This window comes from Vipera ursinii (assembly GCF_947247035.1).
Source record: "Vipera ursinii genome assembly, chromosome: 2".
NCBI classification, from domain to species: Eukaryota; Metazoa; Chordata; class Lepidosauria; order Squamata; family Viperidae; genus Vipera; species Vipera ursinii.
Genome location: NC_139513.1, coordinates 90,249,808 through 90,266,327, shown reverse-complemented (window position 1 = coordinate 90,266,327; position 16,520 = coordinate 90,249,808). Strand labels below are relative to the sequence as shown.

Here is a 16,520-nt window from a genome sequence, read left to right as displayed (position 1 = left end):
TTGCCCAGCTCTGCCTGCCTGCTGCTTGCCCCACGGCTCTCCGGGCTCCTAACTGTCCGCCTCCCGCTCAACTGGGACCTGCGCCCTCTTCCTCCCCCCCCGGCACCCCACGCCCTTGCGCGCGGAGAAGCGCGCCTCACCGCGCGATCCTATACAACATGCCCGCCGAGCGGCAAGACACCCCCTTCCCCCAAGACCAAAGCGGCGGGACTTAAGCCCAGGCGAGCCTGTCTAGGATTGCCAAGCCCATCATCCCCCCCGCATGGCTCCTGCAAACCCCCCCCCGCCCCACTTGCATGGCAGGTTATTAGGAACGCGCGCCGGCGAAAGCCGGAGCTTGCCGGCGACGCGTTAAGGTTAGACCAGGGGTCTTCAAACTTGGCCCTTTTGCGACTTGTGGACTTCAACTCCCAGAATTCCTCAGCCAGCTGGCTGGCTGAGGAATTCTGGGAGTTGAAGTCCACAAGTCACAAAAGGGCCAAGTTTGAAGACCCCCTGGGTTAGACAGACCTCGTGAAGGCGCAGCGGAGGAGCGGCGGGGCTGGCGATGACTTCATCGCCGAGCCCCAGCTGTGCAGCCTGGAAGGGTTTCCACCACGCCGTAATAAAAAAAAAACTCCCGCTTAACTTGTTTTCAGGTACAGGCCAGAGAGCCGAGCCAGAGAGCGAACGCGGTGGTTTCTTGCAGGTAACGCTTGGAGACGCTGCCCGGGTGATGGCGGGGAAGGGAAGGAGGGAAGAGACGGAGAAGGGAAGAAGAAGGGCGTCGGTTTGGAAGAAAGCTATTTCTGGGAGAGCCCCGGCCGGGAAATGTTGACGGACTTGGCCGGGCGAAGTCCTAAGTTGGGAAAAGCTTAGCCTTTAACCGCGCCGGGGCAAGTTAAGTACTACCGTCCCTCGGCCGAGGGAAGGTGGTTTGCTCGCTCCTCTTCCTCTCCGCTTTTCTGACCGGGGTGGGGTGGGGAATGACTCGAGGGAATGGCCGTCCGCCACGACCCCATTCTGCGCTTCAGAAGGTTTTCTCGCTGGGTAGTCGTGTGTATCGGCACGTAGACCTGAGGTTTTTCGATTTGCGACATCCCAGAAGGTGATGGAAGCGGGGAGGGAGGGAGCTAAGTTTCAGGAGGGCCTTGGAAGTTTGGAGCCCAAGCAACAAATGGGAATGGGAAGGAGAGAAAAGAAACTGCTATTTAATCTCCCAATTTGTGAAGGATCTTCCAGCAGCCAGCCAGCCAGCCAAATGATTTTGCCCTTCCTAATCTAACCGAGCAGTGAAGGCCGAAGATTGATCAGCTAGGCCAGGGGTAGGCAACCTCGGCTCTTTTATGACTCATGGACTTCAACTCCCAGAATTCCTGAGCCAGCCAAGCTGGCTCAGGAATTCTGGGAGTTGAAGTCCATGAGTCATAAAAGAGCCGAGGTTGCCTACCCCTGAGCTAGGCCTTAGGAAAGAGAGGGGAAATCAGGGCAGCGGTTTCCTCTTCTTTAATGGTGGTTTTCCTCTGTCAATTTGTCTTGACAAAGTAGGAGACTAGAGAGACCCCGTTGCGTTGGGGTAGCAGTACTAAGGCTTTTTCCTTCCATGGCTTTGTTTATTCATTATGTTTAACCTGCCCTATATTGAGCAGAGTTAAAAGGTTGTTCTAAGTATATACACAATGTCTCTTTAGTTCTTGTAGGGTAATGTCAAAAGTGAAGTTAGAGGGGGAAATGGAAAGCCAGAAATCCTGGCAATCACAATGAGGCGGATTTCCTTTTTCTACTTTCCCGTTCTGAAGTGCTTCAGAGAGAGTGTCTTGTTGCATTAGGCTCTCCCAAGTAAGGTATGATTCTGGCTTAATGTGTGTGCAGCCAACTATGGTTTATTCAGTGAACCATGGTTTAACTTGTTGTATGCAACAGAGTTTTGGTTTGTGAACATGAAGATTTGAGATCCATTTTAGGACTTCATTACGTTACATAACTCCATACAAACAATTTACAACCTGATATTGCACGTCAGTACCGAGCCGAGACTAAGCTGTCAATAAATTTCTAGGACTTAAAAGTTGGGTATGAAGAGATACCGTAGGTTGCATGCAAGATAATGGCTTTATTGATATTTGGGGAGAGACAGTTTAACTCTACCACAAGATACCGCATTCTGTATCCCTTTTATGACCATCTTTTTGAGGTCCATGAATTAGAAAATTATCCAGATGGCATATTTCACTGTCAGATTTATCCTTTGCCTTTCTTCCAGGACCTCTACATTCCAAAAGCATATGAAGTCAGGATTAAAAATCAACAGTGTCAGCTCCAAAGCAAACAACATTATTTATTAAGAGAAACTATTTTTGTAAAAATTATTTGTTTATGGAACTTCCCTCAGCGGGTGGAATTCAAAGAATTTATGTGTATGTGCCTTTAATTCAGTGTTGATTCCTGGTAACTGGACTAGTTCCTGCAATTTTCTTGGTAAATTTTTTCAAAATTTGTTATTGCCTCCTTCCCAGGGCTGAGAGAGACTGACTGACCAAAATAACCCAGCTGGCTTTTATGCCTAAGGCAGGACTAGAACTTTTTTTAAATGAAATGTGCTTAGTAAAATATGATTTGATAGACAATAATTAGATGAAATATAATATAGCATTCAAACTCTGACATAGAGGTTCTGCCTTAACAAAACAACTATTTAATGAGTAAGCAAATATGCTAATATCCAAAGCATATTTCTTCCTCTTTATTTTGTTTATTCCTTTTGATTTCAAATCTGTTTCCCTTTTTCACCCCAATTCATCAAAACTGTTACTTCTAACTGAATACAAAAATCCAATTGGAGTTTTTCATGCCTTTCCTGTTATTTTTCCTGTTACCATATATTCTTGCAGATAAAGGATGCATAATCCTGGCCTAATTGCTATTTTAAACATACAGAATAAATATTTCTGCTGCCTTGTGATTTTTGGTAAAAATTGGGTTTAAACAATCAAAGTTGTAAGAGTGGAAGCTCCAGATAAATAAGACCTTGATCTGTGCCATATTGTAGACTGCTATGACCAGTCAAAGAGCAGCTATAAAGCTATGACATATTTTTAAAAATGTTTTGGCTTAATGCAAGTTTAGTCACTAGGATTTGAAACCATGATTTATGCTTTGTATAATGTTGGAAGCTGAAGCCAGTTTTGAATATTATTGTCGATACTGTCTAATAGTCCAAGTAATTATGGCATTCTTTGTGTGGCAAGAATGTCATTTTTGTATTTGATATTGATGCACAGATGGAAATTATCCTTCATTTTTGAGTCATTTTTTTCTCCTCTGTTTAACTTGTTTGCTATTAATAATCTAGAGGGAGGAGATAATTTTCCTTCATATTTAATTATAAGTTTCTGAATGTTCAGGAAAAGATTCAAAGCAGACTTATTTCAGCTAAGACTTCTTTCCAAAGTTTTTACAGCGGGGATTTTACAGAAAGATTTTCAATATGATTTTCTTGAAAATCTTCTGTCCCAAAGTTATTTATAGACATATCTGATAGAATATTGCATATTAATGCTGGACTGGGACCAACAGGTGCAATTACATGTCTGCTTCTCCAAAGTTTTGGCTAGCTCTAGAATGGAGAATACAACCTAGCTTCCTTTTCATGCTTGGAGTTTGAATAGACCAGATCTTTTCATATATTTGCCTTAGAGTTTTTCTCTTGGAGTAAGAGAAACATAGAATAACCAAATTTAAAGTCATCAGAACAAAACCTCATTGCAGCTCTAAAATGTCTTTCAGGACTAATCCAATGTTAGTATTTTTAAAGCTGCACAGCCAAGAAGTCACAAGGTTACTAACTTTATTAAGATAAACTCATAAGATTATTGGTACATGGTTCCACTGTATTTAAAAAGGCATCTGAGACACCAAACACACTAAAATTTTAAAGCATAAAAAGATTAAATGTTTAACATTTAGTTGTTTAATTATTTGCAGATGTGCATTAAACTTTTGGCATGGGAGGTGGTGATGCAGGCATGTGGAAGGGATGAGTGTAGTGTTTTAGAGATGCAGTGTTCAATTCTGGACGCCAGCTGGAAAACAGTTATCTTAGGGGAAAGAAGCATTTAGTAAGGCTCTTGTTTTAAGAGATTAGAACAGATACTTGGTTTTAGCAAGAATTGTGGGTATGCTGTAAAAGAGCTTCTGAATTCTAAAGACTTTGGGAAAGGCCTGTGCCTTATGGATGGATGGATGGATGGATGGAAGGAAGGAAGGAAGGAAAGAAGGAGAGAAGAGAGAAAGAGCTATGGACCTGTATGGTCTCACATTATTAGTTCCTTTTGGCTTTTAAACTGACTTCTTTTTTGCTTGCCAGTTGTGCATCTAAAATTGCACTTTAAAAAACTACAGTACAGGCTCTTGCCTCATCTATCTCCTAATCCTGAACTATGGCATGGTTTGACTGCTGTAGCATCAGCTCAGAATGCTGTTCCTTCCATTTAAAGTCTGCAACAAAGAAGACAACATCTTAACAGTTTTACTGCCCCTTCTCATAAAATCTACTTGGATTTTGTTTTGCAATCATGATCATAATCTGAACTAAGATTGGGGATGAACATTCTTTAGTGACATGCTTGATGTTACTGCATTGGTCAGCTGAAGAGAATATTGTAGTAGAAATTATTGTAAGGCAGCTGTAGATTGTTTTAAAGTACTATAATCCTTAGAATTACCTACAGTTACACTGTCAATACCATTCCGCTCAATGGATAAATCTGCAAAGTGTGATATTCTGCATTTATTTGTATGTGAATTTACTTTGAAACTGCAGCTTCAGTTTTAGACAACTATGTTAATTCTTTGTGCTGATGACATAATATTCAGTGCTGAGCAATACATTCATTTGTGGCCCTGGAATTGGTTTAAAAGAATTGATTTGTTCTTTGAGGCTCCCAAAGATTAATTTTACAATGTTTTAGATTTTCAGAATGCTTTTATTATTGCTTTTCTTTTCTTCAGTTTACAACAATATCATGCCATATCAATTATACTTTGTGTTATCTTTTCTCAGCTTAATTACTCATAAGGCGGTACAGTATCTTTTAAGCTAGTCACTGCAGGTTCCATTGAAATGTCTTAGTTTGCAATTCTATGTGTGATTTATATAGGAGTAAATCTTAACTGATTCAGCAGAGCTTCCTTCTAAGCAGCCAGTAGTGTTAGATTATTTCCTACTGGAGCTGCACAGCAGCCACATTTTTTATTTTATGGTTTTGGGGCTTCGTACAAACAAAAAAAAACTGGTATAAATGGAAGAATAAAATAAAGAATTCATGAGCAAGAGTGTGGTTTCTGAATGAAGTTTTTACTTGCTGCTTCAATTTAAAAAAAACTTAGAGCAAGGCGTCTAGACTCACATAAACTGAAATTGTTTATATAGCAGACACTTCATCACAGAGTCAATATTGACTACGGTATACCCCTGATACCAGTATTATGTGTCATCTGTGATTTTGGGCCTGGCATTTAATCACTTAATAGGGATGATTTTACTGGTTATGCATAGTTGTATATTCAAATGCAGTGGGAAACATTGCTGTGTTTCAGATTAGGTCAGTTAAATAAAAATAGGTTAAAATATCTTTTTTCGAGAGCTTGATTTGCTGAATGGGGAGAAAATAAGCCTCAGATTTAAGGTGCTTGAGTGACTGGCAACAAATATATTGAGAACTTAAGCTTGGATAGTTATAATGTGGATAACATTGATCGTATATGACTGTATGTAAAAAAGGTTTGATTTACTGTAAGAGCGCTGCCATTTTAAATCAATCTTCTGTTGACACCTAAGTTAAAAAGTAATTAGAGCAATTGTAAAATAGTAATGTGAAATTCATTAAATCATGAAGCAGGCTAGCATGTGAAAAGGCAAAGAATCACAAATTAGTGTCCAAAAATCTGTAAAAATGGTAACATTGATTACAAGTAGAAATGGCTGGTGGTTACAGTACTTCAAATGCAAAAAAAGTTGATTTATTCATTTCATCTGATTAAAAATACTATATATTCCTTCACTTTTTTTTATTAGTGCTTCCTTTTTGGACAATATTGAAAGTAAATACCTTTCTTTGCTTTGGTATAAAGATAATGGTACATTTTAGTGCTGTCTCTTTTACCTGTTTGTTTCTTAAGGTAAAAATAACATATAACAGGCACAACAATTAGTCTACAGCTTGAGCTGCTATTTTGAAAATATTTTAAAGTAAATTCATAACAAAGCTTACATCTGTCAGTGGTGTTATAAATTAAATACACTTAAATTTTATTGTCTTTCTGCCCATTTTCTTGCTTTTTGTGGAAAAAAGAAACAGAAGAAAGCGTTCTTTCTGTTGTTCCAGAATCCTTGGCAATTTTACATCAATACTCTGGGTTTTATGTAGAATTCTTCCCCTGCTTTTTTTTCCATTTTGATGGAAAACACAAGAGAAAGACATATTTTTCTGCTGCTTTTCCAGCTGCGCTCCTTCTATCTGGGTCTTTTTATTTCTCTATTGACAATGGGGTAGTGTTTATGGGAAAGCAAGATTTGTATCATACTGTAATTACTCAAATCTTTTAAAACTTTGGAATTTTATTTGGACATTGATGCCATAAGATAAATTATCAGGAAAAATATTGTTACTCTTTGTAAAGGTTCTTTCCACCCAATCAAGATTTTTCTGAATTCAAGTGAATCTTGTGTGCTGTTCTTAAAATAGTAACTTTCTTCAGGCGTTATCACTGAGCGAAGGAGGGAATGCGTATGCCAATTTTGACTGCTAAAGAACAGCATCTGAAAGTATGGCACTGGGGTGGTACCCTTCTCTTTTAGAAGGGGAATGAACGGAAGTGGTTAAGGAAGCATTTGAGTGCAATTTTTATTATTTCAATATTCTGTATTCCTTCCATTTAAGCACAGATTTCACCAGTAGTAACCTGCCGAAACGATTTGCATGGATTTGTTTGACAGACAGTGAAACAATTTACAGCAAAAATGACTGCGATTGCAGCAAACACTTCCTTAAAAATATCCCTATCCTTAATCCCTAAGTGTCACCCATCACCATTGTCAACCATGGTATCGTGTAGGTTACTTGAATTCCCACTCCAACTTGCTTTAATATCCTGTAGTCAAAGTAATTTCATCCTTGCTCCTAAATGTAATGTAGGAAGTGTTCTGCCACCACTGAACAGGATGAGTTTAACTTTCATTGATCTAGAATGAGTTATAGATTTCAGGCTTCAAGACTATCACTCACTTGCTTCTTATTAGAGAATAGCAAGGGCAGATTCCAGGAAATCTATACAGATATTATTTTAAGACTGCTTTTTATATTATTTGATTAAAATCAAGGCTCATGTTTTTTATTGCCATTAGCAGAAGACTTTTCACTTCTAATTGTAAAGTCTGATTCATTTGGTTCAAACTATGTTCCTTATGCCTAAGATGAAGTAGAGACTTCAAATCACTTTAGACTTATATAATGGCATTAATAGACAAAGACTGCCAGTTTCTTTTGGGAGGGGAATTTAATTGGGACACATAAGTTGTGGGTCAGAGTTGCAAGTAGTCTCTGTAATATGTTTGGGATGGTTGTTGTTGTTAGCTGCGAAGTCGTGTCCAACCCATCGCGACCCTATGGATGTTCCTCCAGGCCTTCCTGTCCTCTACCATCTTCTGGAGTCCATTTAAGCTCACACCTACCGCTTCAGTGACTCCATCCAGCCACCTCATTCTCTGTCATCCCCTTCTTCTATTGCCCTCAATCTTTCCCAGCATTAGGCTCTTCTCCAGTGAGTCCTTCCTTCTCATTAGGTGGCCAAAGTATTTGAGTTTTAGCTTCAGGATCTGGCCTTCTAAAGAGCAGTCAGGGTTGATCTCCTCCAGGACTGACCGGTTTGATCGCCTTGCAGTCCAAGGGATGGGATGGATTCAATGGTAAAAATGATAATTTTTAATATTAGAAAGGGAAAAGTGTTAAAATATCAGGATGAAGCACATTAATTATATTTATGTTTACAAAATCTTTTTTGTTTTGTTTTGGCTTTGTCCACTTTCTGGAACATGGTCAGCAGAAAACTTCTTAAATACAGAGCATTTCTCCTCAATTTGGAAAAAGTTGCTATTTGTGGATTAAACTGTTAAGTATCCTCGGGTTTCAGTGTCTTTGTGTGCACTTTGTCCTTGAATCTCAAGTCACAGGTGAACTTGAATAAACAGAGACATATAGAGAGCATATGAACTTTCAGGATGTTTATGTTAAGTTAAGATTTGAGCAACTCACAGCTTCTTAAACTCCTCCTTTTGAGAAATGTGCATTATTTTCTAGCTAATAGTGTGTGATAAGTTCCTTCTGTGCCACATGCAGTCAGAATGTTCAAAATGTTAAATTATTTCTTTTCATGTGGCAGGCATAAGAGTTGTGATTCTGAATTTTTCTCTTTGCCAGTATGAATGTAGAGACTGATGTTGTATCAGAAATGAGGAACCCATGGGCCTCTGTATATCTCCAACTCTTAGCAGTTGTAGTTGATATGACCATTGCTTCTGGAAGGCTACCTCTTTTCCACCTGCACAACTAGCTTGAGAAAGAGGGAATACATTTGCTTCCACTTTAACTTACTAGTAAGATGTAGTGGCTGCGGGTGGAGGACTGTTCTGTATCTGGAGCTATCATCTCTTGTCTTGGTTGGAATTGTATTGCCCCAGACAGACCCCATGTGTAGTCTGGGGCTCCTCCTGGAGTCACAACAACTGCTTGAGGAGCAGGTGGCAGTCGTGACTAAGAGGGCCTATGCTCAACTTGTGTTTGTACTAGTTGTGTCCTTTCCTGGATTGGGAAGCTCTTCTTTCAGTCACATGTGCCCTGGTCATCTACGACAGGCATGTCAAACTCATGACGTCGCGTGACGTATCGGAGCTTTTTCTCCATTGCCGGCAATGGGGTGGGCACGGTTTTGTCGCGACACGTCCGGCCCGTGGGCCGGCAGTTTGACACCCCTGATCTACGATATGGACTATTGTAATGCTCTCTACATAGAGCTATCCTTGAAAAGTATCCGGAAGCAGCTGCTGGCACAAAATGTAGTTGTCCATTCAGTCCTAGGGATACACGTAATACCTTTGCTGCATGAGCTGCTGATTTGCTTCTAGGTCCAATTCAGGATGTTGCTTATGACCTTCAAAGCCCTTCATGGCATAGGCCTAGGTTAGCTGAGGAGCTTTCACGTCCCTATTACATTCACCTGTGTGACCCAGTTTGGCAGGAAGGGCATGTTACGGATCCTGTCAGCTAAAGAATTTTGACTGGTAGGGTCTAGGACAGGGGTCAGCAACCTGAAACAGTGAAAGAGCCACTCGGAACCGGTTCCCTCACAAAAGGAAAAACTGGGAGCCACAAAAAATGTGTGCGCATGTGTGTACATGCGCGCATGTGCAGAACAGGGTTTGACTGAAGAGTGGAGCCAAGGCGAGATATGCACCTACCCTGCATATTTGAATTGATTGGTTGAACTTTTTTAGTCCCACTTTTTTTTTTTTTTTTTTTGGGCTGCACATGGCAGAGGACTGGGAGCCGCAGGAGACGGCTGAAAAGAGTCACATGCGGCTCCGGAGCCGCGGGTTGCAGACCTGTGGTTTAGGAGGAGAGCCTTCTCTCATTGCCCCCACCCTATGGAAAACCTTGCCCCCTAAGGTGAGGCCAGCCCCCACCCTTCTGGCCTTCCAGAAGAGTGTTAAGGCCTGGTTCTGTCAACTAGCATGGGATCCAATAGTGATATACCATTCCTGGAGATGGTTGGTGGCTTGATGTCTCTGTTTTTTTTAACTTTGTCTATTTCTGTAAGAATTTTATGCTATTTTTATTGTAAACCACTCAGTCACTTAGATAGTGAGAAGGGCAGGGTGTAAATTTGTACAATCAATCGATAAATAAAACGTAAATTAATGATTTGTATCCTAACTAGATTTCTTTAAATCAAAGGACAGCACTAATATCAAACTCGGAAGTTTCTGCAGAAAAAGGAAGTAATTTTCATGTATTTCCCTTCCAGTGTTTCCTGTATTGTTTCAGAGGTTTTCTTAGCCTGCTCCAAAGCAGACTTTAAGAAATAAAACAGGCTACAAAAGTCATTGGTTAACTGAAATTAAGATAATTCCACATTTGGCAGGGAGTGCCTTTGTTTCAGATCAAAATATTAACCGCAAGAATAAATGCAGAATAAATTGGCGATAATGGGAAGAGACTTACATGATGCTATTAGTACTTTCTTTAGCTTTGATGCCATAGTCTATCTGAAATCCATACGGAAGTTAAAACCCTATTTGTTTTTCTGATGCCCTACTACAGAGGCCCCCAACCTTTTGGGCACCAAAAGAGGTTTTTCCGCAGACTGGAGGCTGTGTGGTTTTGTGTGCTGCCTGCATCCCACAGATGGGGATTTCCTTGTTTGTGCAGACTGGTTGCTGGCATACCATGGCCCGATACTGCTCCACAGACCAGGGGTTGGGGACCCCTGCCCCTAGCATCATTCTCAAACCAAGATTCTCTTTCAGGTGCTTACTCCGAATCAGTATTTTGCACACGGCATCAGACACGATCGGAGACAAACCCTCATAAATACAGACTAGGGTTCTGTGAAGCATTCAAAGAATGGACCGCAAGGCTCATTGGTGTTAAAACAATTTTATTTTCTGACATATGTATGTGTGGACAGCACTTGCATTGGGAATTCCAAAAAAAATTGCTGCATATTCAACACCACTTAATTTATTCCTTTGCTTCATTTGATTGCTAATGCATAGTTGTTTTCCTCTACCGACTCCAACTAAAGGCTTAATTTGATGTGATACATCTCCACTCTCTTTTATGAGTTACAGTATGACTTGTTGTTCCTGTTCTTTGACTTTTTGTTCAAGCACCGTTACACAGTTGTATTTATTGCAAATATATGTTAGGTTATTTTCGTCAAAAATATAAATATGCTAAAAATATTGGAGATTAGAAATGGGCATTCCTGTACATTCAAGGTTTATTTATGTTTCTTAATCTTGAAAATCTTCTGCTTCTTTGGGCTTCCTGATCAGTTCTCACATTAGCCAGCTACTAGAAACTTCCTCTTAAATTTTGCCTGAACTCTATCACCAAATTTCATATGTACTCATAATTGCAAGCTGGCTATTATGGGACTTTGCATTTGACATGGAAAAGCTATTTCAGAATACATGGGAATATATACACAGCATGTATAATGTGCCTCTATGATTGCAGAATTAATCATGTGGGAAAACATGTCTCTGCTTTAATGAGTTATGAACAGATGCCCCGTATGTGCTCCTAGCCACTCTTTTGAAGCAAATGCAAACCATTAGTAGCCCTACTATATACCTTTTCCATATACAGATTCTGCAGTAGCCTCTGCTTACTCAGCAGAAAACACCCACTGTATCATAAACAATGAGAAATCAGAAGTTTTCAGGACATGCCCTCTGCAAAATTTTGTAAGCTGCCTACATTCACTGTGCCAAGTGGGTGGCATATAAGTTTGGTAAATAAAATAAATCAGTAGCTTTTCAGGAGGTGAGTGTTTTGGTTTTTTTAGCCCTGACATAAATATTCAATGAGGGACGCGGTGGCTCAGCGGGTTAGGACACTGAGCTTGTCAATCAGAAGGTCGGCAGTTTGGCGGGTCGAATCCCGAGTGCCGTGCAACAGAGTGAGCACCTGTTACTCGTCCCAGCTTCTACCAACCTAGCAGTTCGAAAGCACGTAAAAATGCAAGTAGAAAAATTGGGACCACTACGGTGGGAAGGTAACAGTGTTCCGTGTGCCTTTGGCGTCTAGTCATGCTGGTCACATGACCACGGAGACATCCTCGGACAAGCGCTGGCTCTTCGGCTTTGAAATGGAGATGAGCACCGGCCCCTAGAGTTGGAAACGACTAGCATGCATGTGCAGGGGAACCTTTACCTTTAAATATTCAATGTTTATTATTCTTTTTTGTCTCTACTGTTGAATTTAAAGCAGTTTTGCTGGGGATGGGAGCTGTAATTTACTCATATCTCACAATAAAGTCTTTGGCAGAATTTGCTTCTGTAATTGTCAATATTTTGGGGCGAACAGAAAAATACTCTCTCTTAGGATTGGATAATGCTATGTGAAGGGCTAATTTGTGAACAATGCTGAATCTGAACAAGCAAGACAAACTGGTTTTGGTAGATAACATATTTCTAGAGGTTGACTAAAATATCAAGCGCTACGAGGTAAAGAGAAATTCTGTCTTTAGTGTACTGCATGGTTCCCTTTGCTCAGTAGTCTTTGGGAAATGGCTAAACGTTCCTCTGAAGTATGATTCTCTTGCATTTCTCTGAAACTGAAAAATACTAGGTGTCTTTAAACTATTAAAAGTATTACAGCAGAGATAAAGCATCAAGTGGATCAAATGATCTGATGCAGCTTTTTAGGATATGATGTTTATTTCAGTTATCTGGTCAACCTGTGTATAATATTTCATGTGTTAAATAGTGCCTTGAATTTGGAGAAATATGAGGGATTTTTGGCTGCTGGACAATTTTTTTAACTGACTGACTGACTAAATAGGTGAGTCTGTCACTTATAGCCACTCACTTAGAAAATTACAGGCATTAACTCATTTAGCAAATTTCCTTTTAAATTCTACTAGATAGAATTTATAGATATAATATGGAAGTATTTTTCATTCTGTTCCAGGCCTGTTTACCAAACGTCATTTATGCTGCTTTGATAAAATCATTTTTATTATGTATAAATGATCAATGAAAGTGAAAGTTAGCTTATTTGAAACTTAAACTTATTTGATTGCTTTTATTATTATTCGAAAATTAGTAGAGGTATTCTCCAGTTAAGTTTGTACCAAGCACATTCCAGTAAACCCCTATATCTAAATCAAAAAGTGCATATTTTCCACTCAGTGCAGCGACCCCAAAAATAGCCTGATGTTTGTTTATTAAATATCAGCAATTCTAAAAACATTTGACTAGCAAAAAAACAACAACCAAAACCCAATTAAGAGGTAGGCAAAAGTGTGTTTATGTATCTTGGAGAGCTAGAGAGAGACGTAAACATTAGGCAAGAATTTACATTATATCAAAAGGATAAAGAATTCTCCACAGTCCTTGAAAACAATGCTATCCTTAATTAGCATGGGTGATCCCAAGAGTGGCCTTTGGTGATTCCAGCTTTAACTCTTTTATGTGTTTAATACTGGTGTAATAAATGGAAAAAACAACACCAGGTGAACTCTTTCCCATTCTGCACCATACAGAGACATTTTTTGGGGTGGGATGATGTTTGGCGCCCATATGTGGTACCAATGAAGGAGAATATTTGCAGCTCAGGGTTGGGATGGGATGGGATGATGAGGTCTGAAGGGGGAAATCCATTTTGTCCCTGAAGGGTAGCTGTTATAGTGCCCTCATTTTCCTGCATGTCCTGTCAGAGTATGATCTCATTTCAGTGGTTTGGCCTGTATAGGAAGAAGGCAGTGAAGTGAGTAGAAATGCTGTTTCTTGTTTTTTTCTGCTCACATTTGTTGCAAGTAAGCTTCAGAATGGAAGAAGCTGTAAACACTGGTCATTTTGTTTTGTGGGAGAATAAACAAGCCAACTAAAAATTTCATAGCCAACTGTCTCCCCCCTCCCACATGAAAGCTTAAGAGCCTTGGTGGAGCAGTGGGCTAATGCCTCCTTAAGTAACACCAGCTGCCTGCAATTAGTGCAGGTTCGCATCCCACCAGGCTCAAGGTTGACTCAGCCTTCCATCCTTCCGAGGTAGGTAAAATGAGGACCCAGATTGTTGGGGGCAATAAGCTGACTTTGTAATAATGCCGCTGGGGGGGGGGGCTGAAAGCCCTAATAAGCAGGCATATACATAGAATGAAGGCTACTGCTAAGCTTGTAAAGCCGCCCTGAGTCTTCGGAGAAGGGCGGGATATAAATGGAATTAAAATAAATAAATAAAAATTAAAAGCTATCTTCTGTGCTTACTAAAAGCTTTTTTTCCTTATAGCAGAGACTGTGTGAAGGCAGAAGTGGCAAAAAAAGTTGGATGAAGTAAACAATGTTCTTTGCCTTGGCAAATATCGTGAAAAGAAGGGATATGATGAAGTGAAGGTTGCTCTTTTAAATGGAAAATTTCTTCATAATCACTTAGCCAAGCTGCGTGTAGATGTCTCCAGGAAACAAGAACAAGCACTTCGGAGGGACTGTCATGGCTTAGTCTATCCAAATACACACCCCTGGAGTTCTTTTGGCTTGCTCCATTGTTCTGTTTTATCGTTTTCTGTGGTTTTACTCTTGGCAGGCCCCATTCATGGCACTTGCCACTGGTTTATAGAAGGTTCTCAAGTTACTTGTGAATTACTTTAGAAGATGGATTATTTGTTTTATTAGTCCTATTTCTCACTAAAGCAGCTCAGAATACGAGGACTGAGCAAATAAGTTCACCTCATTTTTTTTTTTTATTTTTTTTATTCCATTTATATCCCGCCCTTCTCCGAAGACTCAGGGCGACTTACAAGCTTAGCAGTAGCCTTCATTCTATGTATATGCCTGCTTATTAGGGCTTTCACACACACCCCAAGCGGCATTATTACAAAGTCAGCTTAATTGCCCCCAACAATCTGGGTCCTCATTTCACCTACCTCGGAAGGATGGAAGGCTGAGTCAACCTTGAGCCTGGTGGGACTCGAACCTGCACTAATGGCAGGCAGCTGGTGTTACTTAAGGAGGCATTAGCCCACTGCTCCACCAAGGCTCTTTTAGACCAGTTCCCAAATATTTTTGTCTCAGGATGCCTTTACATTCTTAAACATGGTTGAGGATTCCAAAGAGCTTTGGTTTACATGGCATCTATCAATTAAAACTGATGAAACTGATTTCATATAGAGGGTTCCAGGGACTCTCAGTGATCTCTAGACCACACTTTGAGAACCACTGATTTAGACAAAAACTTAGACCTTTTAATTTATTACCAAAAGTCTCTGAGAATGATAGAAAAGAAAGCCTATGGATCTCCAAACTAGGAAAAGAAAATATGCTGAGCTTAGATCATGATCCTTAGCTAAACAAATGGATTTATGCTTATAAAAAGGCCATAAATAGCCTGGATAAATGCTTCTAAGTATGTCCTTTAAAGTAAATGGATACATATTTTATTATTTGTAAAGCCGAGGGGTCAAAAATGAAAGCATGATTGTTGCTATAAAACTAATGTGTCATTATTTGCAAGACTAAAAATAATGAAAAGTAAAAACCAGAAAATAGACAAATTCAACTATATAAGAAAATAATTGTCAGAGTACAAGATAGTTAATAAATATGCCTGATTGAGAGTAGAAAAATTGTCAGCATTTAATATATTTAGTTAAAACAAAAATTTGTGCTGATGGGAGCAATCAATCAGGAAAAGAGTCATTAGGAACTAAGAAATTATGTTTACCTTTGACTAAACCTATTCTTCATTATAGGATTTCTCAAACATGTTTGTTGTTAACTTTGTTATCCCTGAGAGAGAGAAAATGGCTCAGAAAAAGAACAGAGAGCAAAGTATATCTAAACATAAACCAACTGCTTTGTCTAAATATTTTTTTTCACCCAGCCTCCAGTCTGTAGATTAGGCTTTGTTTCTGCCATGCTTAGTCAGTCTGCCTAGACTGATTACATGTTAAAGATATAGTTGGAGATGAGGCAGCAGAAAGTCTTTTTAAGACGTCTAAACTTCAGTTTGATGCGTGTGTGGAAAGAAGCTCTGTTGAATTCTGTGGTATTGATATATATGTTTAGAATTGCGTTGTTGGTGCTTGCAAGCTGAAATAATAGCAGCACACTGGAATGCATGGGGTGCAGACAAGCTGTTGCACAAACATAAGGAACAGTTTGATTATAAATAATTAAAACAGTTTTATGATCATCCCTTTCATTCTCATTGGTAAAGTTGTTTATGAACGTGCAACAGGGAAGATTCAAATGGTTCTGTGGCATCTGGGAACGTGGGCCTCTAGTTTTGCTCCTCCCATTTACTTGGCGTATCTACGGTCAAAAAATGTGAACAGCTGTAGGATATGAAAATATATGCCAGTATTATTGAAATATTTTAAGATGAGAACTAAAGCAATCCATCATTATCATGAATGGAATCCAGCATAATGTTTACTTAGAGTTGCTGTAAAACAACAATTATTGATAGCATATGATGCATTCCAATGTAATGCTGTATTGCAGATGTATTGTGCAAGGTAGTTTTTATTCCAGTGTAACGGATTTTTCCAATCTGATAATTCTGAGCAATACTATTATGGATGTTTGTGGTTATTTCTTTCAAATGTTCTCAGTTTGTTTTTCTCTTTTATGTTTATTTTTCCTGCAGATATTCCATTGATTGAAGATGGCACAATGGTTTATGTTATTACTGTTGATCTGTCCCGGGTGCATAAAAGGAGAATTTTTTACTTCTATAGGTATGGATAATTTTAAACAA

The 16,520-nt window shown here is 39.5% G+C and overlaps 1 protein-coding gene across 5 annotated transcripts in view; it reads left to right on the top strand.

The window, feature by feature from the left end:
• The window catches only part of P4HA2 (prolyl 4-hydroxylase subunit alpha 2), a 343,153-nt gene that overhangs the window by 288,814 nt on the left and 37,819 nt on the right, over positions 1–16,520 (top strand). For 3 of the 5 annotated variants that reach the window (XM_083354381.1, XM_083354385.1, XM_083354384.1), the window contains exon 2: positions 15,166–16,500. Coding sequence is in view for 2 of the 5 variants with exons in the window: in XM_083354385.1 (XP_083210511.1) it covers positions 16,428–16,500 (73 nt within the window). In the remaining 3 variants the exon portion in view is untranslated. Of the gene's footprint in view, positions 1–508; positions 689–15,165; positions 16,501–16,520 lie in introns of those variants that run through there. The other 2 variants (XM_083354382.1, XM_083354386.1) reach the window with 2 other exon arrangements.